Source organism: Gobius niger (genome assembly GCF_951799975.1).
Source record: "Gobius niger genome assembly, chromosome: 6".
NCBI lineage: Eukaryota > Metazoa > Chordata > Actinopteri > Gobiiformes > Gobiidae > Gobius > Gobius niger.
The window spans coordinates 13,051,454-13,065,102 of record NC_136857.1 but is presented as its reverse complement, the minus strand read 5'-3'; the positions used below and the strand labels follow the sequence as shown (position 1 = coordinate 13,065,102).

General features: G+C 39.1%; 1 protein-coding gene across 1 annotated transcript; it reads right to left on the bottom strand.

The window, feature by feature from the left end:
• Positions 1 to 45: 45 nt before the first annotated feature.
• LOC306964026 (Fc receptor-like protein 5) lies at positions 46 to 12,647 on the bottom strand. Its single transcript, XM_079557863.1, has 20 exons — positions 12,544 to 12,647; positions 12,420 to 12,458; positions 11,551 to 11,844; positions 9,130 to 9,399; positions 8,563 to 8,856; positions 7,902 to 8,162; positions 7,506 to 7,784; positions 6,650 to 6,922; positions 4,958 to 5,254; positions 4,574 to 4,843; positions 3,684 to 3,947; positions 3,277 to 3,567; positions 2,319 to 2,591; positions 1,808 to 1,925; positions 1,419 to 1,573; positions 1,243 to 1,344; positions 994 to 1,056; positions 806 to 865; positions 649 to 726; positions 46 to 563 (listed from the first exon to the last, which is right to left on the bottom strand). The coding sequence occupies exons 1-20, from the start codon at positions 12,572 to 12,574 to the stop codon at positions 502 to 504; spliced, it is 3,774 nt and encodes a 1,257-aa protein (XP_079413989.1). The 5' UTR covers positions 12,575 to 12,647; the 3' UTR covers positions 46 to 501.
• Between the last annotated feature and the right edge of the window lie 1,002 nt (positions 12,648 to 13,649).

Below are 13,649 nucleotides of genomic sequence, written 5' to 3'. Positions count from 1 at the left end.
TAGTAGTTTGTGGCTTAATTTGGTAAATTTACATCAAGTAACTGTACAGAGTGTTCATTATTGTTCTCTCCAAATAAACCAATAAAGTAAAGTAAAGATGTATTAACCCCGGAACCAGCATGATACAGCAATAGTCAATACATGTTTATTTTTGTACAATTTCATAGAACATATACATATTCATAAACATAGCTGCACATTATGTTAAATATAATTTACACAATTCATGTTTGCCTGATACATTATCCCTCACAAAATAAAGGCTACACTTTGGAGGTAATTTGCTGACCCCTGGTGTCTATTTTGAGAACAACCTTGAACTAAACAGCATGTATATACACTGCTTTAAATTTCAAATGTGCGGCATCAATATTATTTTCTATATTGATAAAGCATAAAAAACTTCACAAAAATATTCTTGAATAATCATCACTATTTCTTTACAGTAATGGAAGTTCTTGACAAAAAAAAAGTCTGGCCATTTCTCGTCGTCTCACCACATTAATGTTTAAACGAAACCATCTCACCATTTCCAGATGCACTGTTGCTCTGAGACGGTGTGGCTGGAAAAGAGCATCAGAGCATATTTTAAAAGACATTTAATAAACGATGGATTCCTGATTGAAACACAGAGAGGAGTTCCGTTACCTTCATCCTCTTTAGATATTAATGGCAAAGTTGTTGATTCACTGCAGATTATTCCATTTTCATCTGCGTCCGTGGGCTCTGAAAGAAAATACAAACAAAAAAACATGTAAATATTGTGTAAATATACAAACTTTCTTTTCTTTTCAGTTAAAACTACCTTTAGCCATGTCTTCTATGTCTCCATCAGTGATATATTCCGCGAGAGGATTTGGCGCATCTGCATGCAAGAGTACAAAGTTTGGTTTCATAGGCAGCAAAAAGAGATTGCGTTTGATGAAGTTAGGCAAAGGCAAAAGGAAGTGGATACTAAAGCCGTAATACCAAACCGATGTTTAGTTCTCGTACTTTTTTCTAATTGTGCCATTGTGAGGAAAAGGTCTGCCTCTTCTGGCTTCTCTTGGTCAACAACTAGGCAAGAAAAAAAAAGAGGTCACCTTAATATAAACTACAGATCAGCCACATCTAAAAGATCATGCAAAACCAAAAGTAACACTAGATGGCCGCTTGTGTTTTGAGCAATAACTGTATGCATGCCAAAAGCGTCATCTTGAAAAAAACATTACTTAGTCATTATTATGAATAAAGAAGTGAAACCTGGCTTGCGGAAAACCCTTAAGAGAATGCATCCGAGAAAAACAGCACAAATGCCGAAAACAAGACACCCAGAGATGGACAGAAGGACCCTCCTCTTTAACACTGCAAAAGAAATAAAACAAATGAATTAACAGAAGCAGCATTGTTCTCTACGTCTTACCTACTGCTCCACTTACAGAGGTTTTTGGTCTTCAGAGGTTCGCTGAACGTAGTATATGAAGGCCTCCCGGTGCGGACGCCCTGGCACGTGTACTCGCTCTGGTCCGGGTCGTTCTGTGGCGTGACGAAATGTTTTGACATATTTTGGGCAATGTCTTTACCTTCCTTAAACCTGTGTAAGAGTAAAGTTTTAAAACCTATTTGCAATGACATTGAGTACAAACAGGTGTTCATGGGTTACAGTGTGCTTAATAGAAACAGACCAATTGTATAAAAAAATATATATTCAAGTCATTTGCCTTGAATTGGTTTAGTGTGTAGGAAGAAAGGGAAATAAATGATCGACATGTGTCAGTATCTCCCTATAATAATTATATGGCTGTGAGTTAAGTGTGTTTTTTTTTACCATTTGAAGCTCCAATCGCCATCATTAGTGCCTTTTGCTTCACATTTAAGTGTGAGACTGTCAGTGGAGAACGCCTCTGACCAGCCTGTTAGGAGAAGTATAGAAGCCGAGGGGCGTTCTGTAAAATAGCACAACATGTTTCAGACAATGTCAAAAATATAAGTATCCATTAATCTGTTCGAGACCTAAACCTCAGTCCAAGGCAAGAGCAAAACTAGACCTGGCTAAATCATGTATAACCTAATAAGGACACAAATCTAAGCTAGGACCAGTTGAGGTTTAAACCAGAACTAAACCAAACCATGCATGCAGTCGTCGACAAAAGCTCCCATGTCATTAAAAACCAGAGCACAAACACTCAATAACTGGGGTGTCCAAACTATGGCTCGGGGCAAAGTGCAGCTCTTCCTTTACTTTCAATATCTGGCCCTCAATTATAACAGTTTGGACAATCCTGTTGAAGCCAGTGTCAGAGCCATATGGATTAACAGAAGGAGCGTTAGAAATGTACCGTTAACGGTCAGCGTCACACTCCAGCTGTGGTCTGTGTGAAAAACGGTAACATCTTGTCCTCTTTTGGCCTTGCACTTGTACTCTCCACTGTTTGAGGTGGAAAGGTGGCTGATGGTGAAGTTTGGTCCAGACGCCAGTATTTGATCATTCCTGTACCATGAATATTCCCATCCGGACGACACATTAACTCCGCAGCTGAAGAAAACTGAGTCCTGGGTGTGGAAGACTTTGACCTCGGGATCTTGAACAAGTGTAACCCTGGGTTTAGTATCTGCAAAAAACATGTCCATTTATTTGTTGCAGTGGATATGATGCATAATGCAATCATCAATCAATTGGAATATTGTGGAGAAAGACATTTTTCTGTGAATTCATGCAGTAGAAACTGTAGTGCCCTCTATAATGTATATTTACCTTCATTTAGCCAGGAGAATACCGCTGAGATTTTGAATCTTATTTTCAGAGGAGGCTTTTCTCCATAAAGGAACATACATGTTTTTATTTTTATCAGTGGTTCTAAACTGGTGGGTCATGAATCAAAAGGGATTATTTCAATATTAAGTGCATGAGTTTGAGTTGGTTTGGTCATGATTACATCTTAAAACCTTTGTTCAACAACTAACTATAATGTGTGATAAGTATTTGGACAATAAATTTTCTTATTTGAGTTGCGGTTTGTTGCTGTACTGTATAGCATGGTGGTGCGGGGCCCCATGACATATCAGATGAGAACCTCTGGTCTATAAAAATGTGGTCCACCTTTGCACCACTGGTCTATAAAAATGTGGTCCACCTTTGCACCACTGGTTTATAAAATGTGGTCCACTTTTGCACCACTGGTTTATAAAAATGTGGTCCACTTTTGCACCACTGGTCTATAAAAATGCGTTCCGCTTTTGCACAATGTTCTAGTTGAATGTCCTTGTAGAGATCAGTTTTCAAAGGCAACATCTTACCATAGACCTGGAGTCTTATCCCTGAGCTGTAATTGCTGATTACAGCTCTCTCCCTGTGTTCTGCCATGCAGCTGTATTTTCCAGCGTGTGACACTGAGGAGATGATGGTCAGAGACGTGCCCTCTTGGTCAGACTTCACACTTTCATCGTATTTGATTGGCTGTCCATCCTTGCTCCATTTGTACAACCAATCAGACGCCTCGGTCTTCATCCCACAGCTTAACAATACAGTCTCTCCCGGGAAAGCGTCCAACCATGGGGTCACACTTTTCACAGAGGGGGTCGGGATGGCTACAGGAAGTAGTCAAACATATATATTTTTGTGTAAGGTAATGTGTTACTATGTTCTATACAATCCAGAGCTTTCCACAAGAAAAGGACAAATGTACTGTATTTTAAAATCTTACCAGATATGGCAATGACTTTTGGCTGACTTTTTGTCTCAAAGTGTGTTTTCCTTCTTTTGGCCTCACATTTGTAGACTTCACTGTGTGGGTGTGTTGCATTAACAATAATACTGGAGGCATTACTGACTATAATCTGTTCATCTTTGTACCAATGGTACTCCCAGTCTACTGAGACGTCTAGATTGCATTTGAGCACAAGCTGCTCTCCCACATACACCTTATCTACAGCTGGCACTTGGGATAGCACAGGCTCAGGCACCGCTTCTGAATACAAACAGAGAAGTTTCAATGTACATTACAAAACACACAAAAAATGTAATTACGTACACCAAACAGGCATAACATTAAGACCACCTAATATGTAGGTCCTGATGCTGAACCAGCATTCTCTCCATGCATGTACCAGCTTTATAACTGATCACTGTAGGCCAATACAGTGGCCTTTATGAATTAGATTCCCCTATGGACTAACTTTATTTTTATTTATATGTTTATTTGATAGCTAAAAGCTAGTTCGCAGACCTGGTCCCTAAGACATAAAATAGTAACATTTACATAAATCATTACAAATAATACAATAATATAATATAATAATTCTTTATTTATTGCTGATTAATTTCCAAACATTGAAGCTTTAGTAATCAAATTATTATTTCCTAGTAAACGTCTTTTGGCACGATAGATCCACATTGTAAATGCGACCAAAAGACAGACCATGTGTGCTATTGTGTGTCTAAATATAGCCCATTTTCCTCCAGCGCGAATCAGGAAGTCGGAGGCCAAACTAGCACAGTGTTACCGTGGCGCTAAGCCTTGTTCACATCTCAACTCTGTCACGGCTGAGACGAGGTCCTAATGTTATGCCTCGCTTTGAAGGTGTTTGTACTTACTTGTTATTTCCACAATTTTAGCTTGACTTAGGTCAGAGGTGAAGATGTGATCCTTGCCTCTTCTGGCCTCGCAGGTGTATGATCCAGAGTGAGCTGTATCAGGGGTGACTTCATATTTATTCTGATTGAATTGAAGTAGTTTATTGTTTTTATACCACACGAACTCCCATCCATTTGAAATATTGATGTGACACTGGAGGGAAAGAGGCTCTTGGGGGAACAGTATGGAGTAATCCGGATCCTGGATCAGAATGGGCCGAGGCTTTTGATCTGAAGAAAAGCATTGGGGCCAATTATCCATAAACGGTGCAAAATACTTCAGGCCAGTTTAAATATTTCACACAACCAATACCTGAACCAGGAAATGCACCTAAAAAATCTTACCATACACATTGACAGTAAACCCAGCGCTGAAGGAGGTGATGACCCGCCTGCTCTTGAGGGTTGCTTTACACTTGTATTGGCCTCTGTGTGACGATGCAGCAGAGTCGATCGTGAGAGTTGCTCCGTCTGAGTCAGATGACACACCGTTACTGCTGCGGGACATTGGCTGCTCGTCTTTTTGCCATGTGTAAGTCCAGTCTGAGGGTGTGGAGGAGGCCCCACAGCCCAGCTCCACAGTCTCATAGGGGAACACATCCAGCCATGGAGTCAGGGCCTTCAGCTGCGGGATAGGTTTCTCTGTAACAAATACAAAAGCTTCAGTTTTAATGGACATTAGACAGATAGATAGATAGATAGATAGATAGATAGATAGATAGATAGATAGATAGATAGATAGATAGATAGATAGATAGATAGATAGATAGATAGATAGATAGATAGATAGATAGATAGATAGATAGATAGATAGATAGATAGATAGATAGATAGATAGATAGATAGATAGATAGATTTTTTTTTTGATGCGCTGGATCGAAACAGGAAGTCACTTCTTGGGTGTAGTTATGATTTGAAGTTATGCAGTCAATTAATACTTCTACTTCTTATTGATAAAAATCTCCCTAGTTTTTTTTTTTTGTCCTGAAAATGAAGTAGTTTTTGTATTATTTAGAGAGATTTACTTTACACCACTCGGAGATATTTGATCATTCTTCATTTGCTTCACTTATCAATATGTCAGTTATGTTTATTCAGCAAACTGCATCGCTGACAGTATTCAGCAAGCTTAAAAGGATCATTTAGTTTTAGTCATATTTAATCTAGATTTGATGAATTCAGTGCACGACATCAGAACATTTACATGAATTTTCGTTCCGTTTTAATAATTGAACTCACTTTTTTTTTAATCTACAATTTCATTTCATTTCAAGCCTGGTCTAAACATTTTTATTTCAGAAACTATTTTCTTTCCCTTATGCGGAAAGGGACAGCTACACATCTGCTAAATGACTCCCCTCTTTTTTACTTCACCACAACATCCTGTTTCAAATGAAATGCACAGTTTAGATCGGAACAAGTTCACACCTCAACACCAATATGAGACATGCACAAGAAGCAATATCCACTGTTTGTACATTAAGCCAAGTCCTGAATGCTCAATATAATGTGCATGCTACTGTGGCCAAGAGAGAAAGTAAAAGTCCTTAGTTTCTACCTGATGATCTATAATATGTGTCTTCGCTTTCAAGTTAATTATTGGTTTTACTGATACACTTTACTTGCTGTAAAAGTTTTTTATGTTTACATTTTTCGTCTTCCAGAATGAAGCCTTAGGGTTGCCAGATCCTATGGCCAAATCCAGCTCTGAAACTTAAAAGGACTCTCTCCTACTTTCCAGCACTTTTCCCCCAATCGAGTCGTAATAGTGCTCATGCAGCCTCCAGTAGTTAGAACTCAATGCCTGAACTCTGAAGGATTCTAAACATTCAAGTCAGTCACGATGCTTTTCTACTCTAAGAATAGAAAATTTTAATCTGACTCATGTTGCATCACTGTGAAAATGCACATGTACAGTATATACACGTGGAATACAGGGTAGGCGCATACAAGCATTTTTTTTTCCGACTCCTTTTTGAGCATTCATAATTGTACAACATGAATTTTAAAGGACATCTTAAAGGAAAAAAATCATACCAAGAACTGTTAGGCTAATCTTGTCACTGTGGTCTGTAGTAGTTTGTCCACCTCTGGTTCCTTTGCACGAGTATTTCCCTCCATCAGACAGGCCAAGTTGGAAACTGTAGCTGGAGTGGCTCTCGCTGGAGTGGATCTCGCTCTCATCTTTGAACCACTTAAACTTCCACCCAGAGGCCACATCGATACTGCAGGCAAACTCCACCGTCTCACCCACATACATCGGGTTATATTTTGGCTCTGTTTGGCTCAATGTGGGTTTAGGTGTGTTTTCTGGAAGAAAAAAAAGAGAGACAATTTTCTAATACATAAAAGGCATCTATGAACATATATCATCCATAGGCCTATACTAATATACCAATCTGACCTTTTATTATAGATCAGATGTGTATGTGCAGTCTGTCTGATATATATGGTAAATGGACTCAATTAATAAAGCGTTTTTTTTTTTACCTTCATTAGGCCCAAAAGGCTTTATAACCAAGACTTCACAAACTGCCTTTAAAAAGTTACCAGCCAATGAGGGTTACCTGCTACAATTAGGTAAGGATTCTGAGTATAATTGCCTAAATGTTGATTTTGAGCGCACTGAAGCAGATATTCTGGCCTACACTTGGGCAATACCGCCAATCCCGTCAGATCTAGGAAGCTAAGCAGGGTCAGGCCTGGTTGGTACTTGGATGGGAGACTGGGAATAATGTAAAAGCAAAGCAGGCACGCACATCACAGAAATCTGAAAAGCAGGCAGGATCCCAAAAAAACACCAAAAAAAATAGAGTAAAGCTCCCAATCTTTTATTATTTGCACTACTAAAGCAAACTGAACTTGTGAGTGGTAATAATTATTTATGATTTACCATAGACTTTGACATCTAGTGGTTGGCTCGGTTCGGTGTGGACAGGCCTCTCTTTGTGACTGGCTTTGCAGGAGTAAGCCCCCGTATGACTCCTTAAAGCAGATATGTAAAGATTCGCCCTTGCCATTGAAAAGGAACCATGTGCAAGAAGAGTTTGCCCATCTTTCAACCACGAGAAGCTCCATTCTGTGTTGCTAACCACACAGCTCAAAATCACCACCTCATTCACAAATACATCTGCCCATCGACTGACTAACTTCACAGATGGTACGGGAAGAACTGGAAAACAGCAAAGAATATGGATTAACAACAAGAAGAAAAGCATGATGAAAATACATGGGAACAGCAAATGTGTTATTGCTGTTTTGCACTATTTAAGGCAAGGCGAGTTTATACCATCGACAGCTTGTGTTTTCTTCTCACTGCTGTGTGTTTCGGTACCGTTGGCTCTGAGGGCTTTGCAGGAGTACTTCCCTGCATTATCCAGACCCAGACGGATGCTGAGAGTGGAGCCGGTGTGGCCGATTTCGCTATTGTATTTGTACCACTTGTACGTCCAGCCAGAAGAAACGTGAACTGCACACGTGAAGTTCACCGTCTCACCCACATACAGTCTGCTTAAAGAAGGTTCCTTGGACAATGTGGGTGTGGGCGTGTCTAGACAGTGGAAAGAGAGGGTACTTACAATTAATTTTCAACCAATCCAATACATTACATCTATATCACATTGTATCAGCAAGAGTTTCCAAAGTGCTACACATAAAAATAGTAAAAATACACATTTCTTCAATTAGTCCTCTGAATGAAGTCTATTAAAACCATCTAAGAACAGAGTAAATCAATAATTAAAAACTATAAGAACAACAGAGTCCATAGTATTAATAAGAAAATGCTATGTTGCTTTCCATGTAATTACCACAAATATAATGTTATTAAATGGTCACAGTTATATGGCGCTTTACTACCGATATTGATCAAGGAACCACTCACCCATTCACACTGTCATTCATTCACCAATGTTAGACACTCCAAAGGAAAATAAGAATTGCTGAATTACCATGAATTTTGATCTTGATGGGTTCACTTTGTCCAGATCTGATGTTTTGTTTGGCGTTATGCTCAGCTCTGCATGTGTAGAGTCCTTCAAGACTCTTAGGCACTGAAGACATGATAAGCTGCGCCCCTCCGTCATCAGAAAACTTAATATTGGGATTTTCAGTGAGTTGTTCTCCATTTCTGAACCAGGTGAATTTCCAGTTGGGCCCGTCATTCTCACATTTCAACAAAACCTGTTCCTTCTCAATCACCTCAGACCATGAGCTCTCTAACTTCACTCTCGGCCGGGGGACATCTACAAAAACATTAGATATATAAAAGCAAAGAGATAAACAAAAAGATGCACAGTATTTATAGATGGAAAGAATTCAGCTACGTGTGGCACCATGTGTTAATTCAATTGTCCATAGTACGGAGATTTGCCTTATGTTCAACTATAACAAAAATAAATGGTCCCTGCTAATATATAATGGTGATCGACCACATGAAGCTAAAGTGAAAGGAAATTGTTGAAATGCCATTTTACACATCATGAGGAAAAATTTCACAAAGTCAAAAACAGACATACCTGATACTTTAACGCTGACAATATTACTGTCAGTGCTGACAAACACTCCCCCTCTTTGGACCTTGCAGTGGTATTTTCCATTATGAGCTTCCTCAGCTGACTGGACAGTGTACACAGCATCAGTAGATTTATGTACTGAATAACCATTCAGGTACCAAACGTATTCCCACGAGGACAACACATCGATCCCACATCTAAATGTGACCGATTCACCAACAAATACGTCCTGTACACTGCCATCGAAGCTCAGAGCAGGCGTCAGCTTTTGTCCTAAAGGCAGCAAAAGGAGGGGAAGTTATTGTTGGTGTATGTTTGGTGTTATGAATGAAAACGAAGTTATACATGACAACATGGAAACTAGATTCACAAAGATTTAATAGTCCCAATAGTGAATCACAAAGGATGCAGCATTGAGCATTCGTTGTTTTTTACAAAATAACCCCCATGAGCCTTATTGCCTATATTAATCAATGAAATCCGAAAATGACCATGCCCCTCGTTAGATCATCATGTTTCCACTATCCCACCCACCGGCCCTGCAGCGCAGCAGAGAGCAGCGCTCAGAGAGAGGAGGAAGTGAGAGCAGAGGGCAGCTAATCTTCCTGCAAGCTGAATTCTCGTGGTATTAGAGGGCAACTCCTGCATAGAACAACGATCTCTGCACCTTGTGCTTCAGATCGCTCTTTATTTTTTATCAGTCGGCCTCATAATGGTGGATCACTGATAAGATAAGATAAGATAAGATAAGATAAGATAAGATAAGACAAGATAAGATAGCTTTTATGGAGAAATTTACTGGTCAACAAGCCGACAGTTTTGTATGATCTAAAGTAGTAGTGCTCTTTTGATTTTTGAGCCCATGCCCCTCTGTAGCTCTCTGAACGGCCCTGTTACAAACACAGTAGTCACTCACTCCGCTGGTTACAGTTAGTGCAGAATGCAGCAGCTCGTCTTCGGTTCATAAAGACAGAAGACAGAAACCTTGAGTCCAGGTTAAAGACTCATCTTTTATTACCTTGCTCTCACTGAATTATGTCTGGGATATTTTTCTGTTTTTTAATTGTTTTATCCTTCTGTGAAGCACTTTGGTCTTCCTGGGGTATTTGCAAAGTGCTATATAAATAAACTTTGATTGATTGATGGATGGATGGATGGATGGATGGATGGATGGATGGATGGATGGATGGATGGATGGATGGATGGATGGATGGATGGATGGGTGGGTGGGTGGGTGGGTGGGTGGGTGGGTGGATGGATGGATGGATGGATGGATGGATGGATGGATGGATGGATGGATGGATTGATTGATTGATTGATTGATTGATTGATTGATTGATTGATTGATTGATTGATTGATTGATTGATTGATTGATTGATTGATTGATTGATTGATTGATTGATTGATTGATTGATTGATTGATTGATTGATTGATTGATTGATAAAATGAATGTGATTCTTGTATTAGTTTAGCAGCGTACACTCCAGTCTTCTCTTAAATGTAAAAGCTCCTGGACATTTTAAAATCTCGTTTTTAAAAACTAAATCACAAATGTTAACACAATGTCTATCAGAAAAAATACAATCTGACTTTGTGCAACATTAGTGGGCAACATTATACAATAAAAACACACAACACATAGACCATGCAACATCTATTGACATTCCTATCACTACATTGTACAGGAATGGCCCTGGGCATAGGCGACCCAGGCAGCTGCCTAGGGTGCTATCTATCTGTAATCCATGCTCCTGGCATCTAGAACTTCTAGCTCTAGAACATCTAGAAGGCGCATTGAGTTTGAAATGTGCGGTATAAATAAAGTTGCCATGCCTATAACATCGGCGATTTTCAGACAAAACTTTGGAACAGAAGGGAAAGCCCTCCCTGGTCCTTCTACGCCTCCGGGGAACTGCATAACATCGCAGTGAAAAGAACTAGAACTCCAATATAACTGTTGTGCAGGACTGCCCTGTGAAAGAGATTCTTAATCTCAGAGGGACTTTCCTAAAGGTCAAATAAATTAATTAATAAATAAAAAGTTCAGATTTTTTTATGAATATGAATATAATACAACAATATCATTGTTATCACAATAAAATAAAATAAGGTTTTTCTATACCCAAAGTGTGCCCAAAAGGATTGGGATAGAAAAACACTGCTAAAAACAAAAACAACTATAGAATGCTATTTGGGTCAAGGCTTTGTGCATCTGCGCTAAACTAAGACACAGAAATATGAATGGCAATTACTACATTAATATTATAAATGTTTTATCTTATGTATTTATTTATTTGGGGGTGGGGAGGGGGACGAGGCCCTGACATTATACACAGCAATGCTCAAATTGAAGTAAATAAATATAAATATTACTCAGCTCTAAGTATTCCTCTCCATCTCTGTATAAAACGGCTTGGCTTACCATGAACAGTGATTTGAAGGGCATTGCTGTCTTGTGTGCTGAGGGATGCATTGAGTTTGTGAAAGCCTTTACATCTGTAATTTCCACTCTGTGTTTGTGCCTCTGCCTTCAGAGTCAGACTCCGGGAGTCTTCAGAGAGAATGACAGATGTATCTGAAGTTTGAATCTCCTGCTCATCTCTGTACCAGATAACGGTCCAGTCCTCGCCATTAACGTCACACCTTAGTCTGACTTGTTCAGGCGGAAAAACCTCAGACCACTGTGACTGCAGATGCACGCGAGGCACAGGAAGAGCTGAAAATATACAAAAGTGCATTGATTATTCAGTGAATAGGGATGATTGTCGCAATTACACATGTATCACTGCACCAAAAACCAGCAAAGTATCGTAACTTACTCCTACTTTACATGAAGAAGATGTTTTAATAAATAACAATGCAATAAAACAGTTGTGACAGGAACTGCCAGACACGAGATGAACTTCATGTTTCTTATGCAAACATTTGCTTTACTTCCCAAACACTATTTTTTCTAATCCGGTGATTCATTTTAACACTCTAAATAAACATGTATTAAATACTGAAATAAATACTGTATTGATAATTTAGGTGCCAGATTAAAAAAATAAAAAAAATATTTGTGACATCTATAATAATAAAGTTAAAAAAGAACAGTCCTACAACGAGTCCTGAGCATTGCTTTGATGCTAAAAGTGGATTCTGTTGTGTGGTAGAGCTCCTGATAAACCCCTGATGGAGTTCTGAATGAAACATATTCGTAAGAGAACCTGTTGTTTTCAGCAAAATCACTTTTTTTGGGCAACTTTGGTGCCTAAAAGGTTGATCCATGAATATGTGCACTTTCCTTACCTTCCTCAGAATCCTGAGCAGCAAGAGCAGCACTCAGGTCTGAAATTACACAAATATTACTCCACATTTTACCGAATGACAATAATTATAAAAATGACAAATGTAAAAACAAAATGTAACTTACAGAGAACAATGATGGCCTTGAACACCCACATTTCCTCTGCATTAACCAGACATGCTGTGCTGCTGAGTGCTGGCCTTTATGTGCTGTGTTGTGCGTTTGTTTTACTAAAAAGGAAATAGAGAGCAGCCGCAAGGGCGTGTGCAACAAGTTTATGTAGAAACCTACCTCAGGTCGGCAGCTTTTCCTCTCTGTCATATGCAGAGCACATCTCTTCTGCTTTTTGCAGCAGGAAATGTGTCAGTCAACCACAATCATGTTTGATGTTTCCTTCTGACATGAATGCAAATCTTAGTCTGACTTATGAGAATTCAGTTAACTTTTTTAAGGTTAGCATTTACCTTTAGCACACAGGTGTCAAACCACGGGCGAAATCCGGCCCACGAGATTATTTAATCCCCGATTTGTAGAGCATTAATTCCTGAGTATGTAGGAAAAAAAGGAAGTCTCTAGTCCATCCCTGTGCGGAGTTATGATTTTTTAAGGAAATCCCCAGTGTGCTCATACAGCCACTAGGGGGCAATTTAAATTTAATTCCACACGTGTCCAGCAGAGGGCACTGACATATTAAGAGTTATATATAACTGATATAAACAACACATTACAGCCACGTGGTACACACATGTGACACAGGCTTTTAAAGTGCAATACTAGTGTAAGCCGTTAATATTATTTATTACAGTCCTGTCAGGCTTTTGACCAAATCAGCACTATTTTAAAGGGACTACACAGAGTTTAAAAATGTTAAAATTGTGTATATTCTTCCACCTACATGTTCCAGGAATGTCCTAATGTGCAGAATGGGCCCAGACCTATTCACCACAACTGCCTCTAAAATCCTGCACTGTCACTCAAAAAGTTGTTCCTATGGGTCCAAAGTGCTGTCATGCACGAGCTTAATATAGAAGCTGCAGTTACACATAAGACCTGAGGTGGCAGTAGTGAGCATAAAATGACCAACTTGCATCTAGCCCCTTTAAAATCACAGCTCATTATTATTCATATATTGGAAAAAATATTTTCTCAATAGTATTTTCCTGTTTACATTATTGAGAAGAATTTGGGAAATGGGAACAGACCAATAACCCGGCACAAGCAATATGACTTTT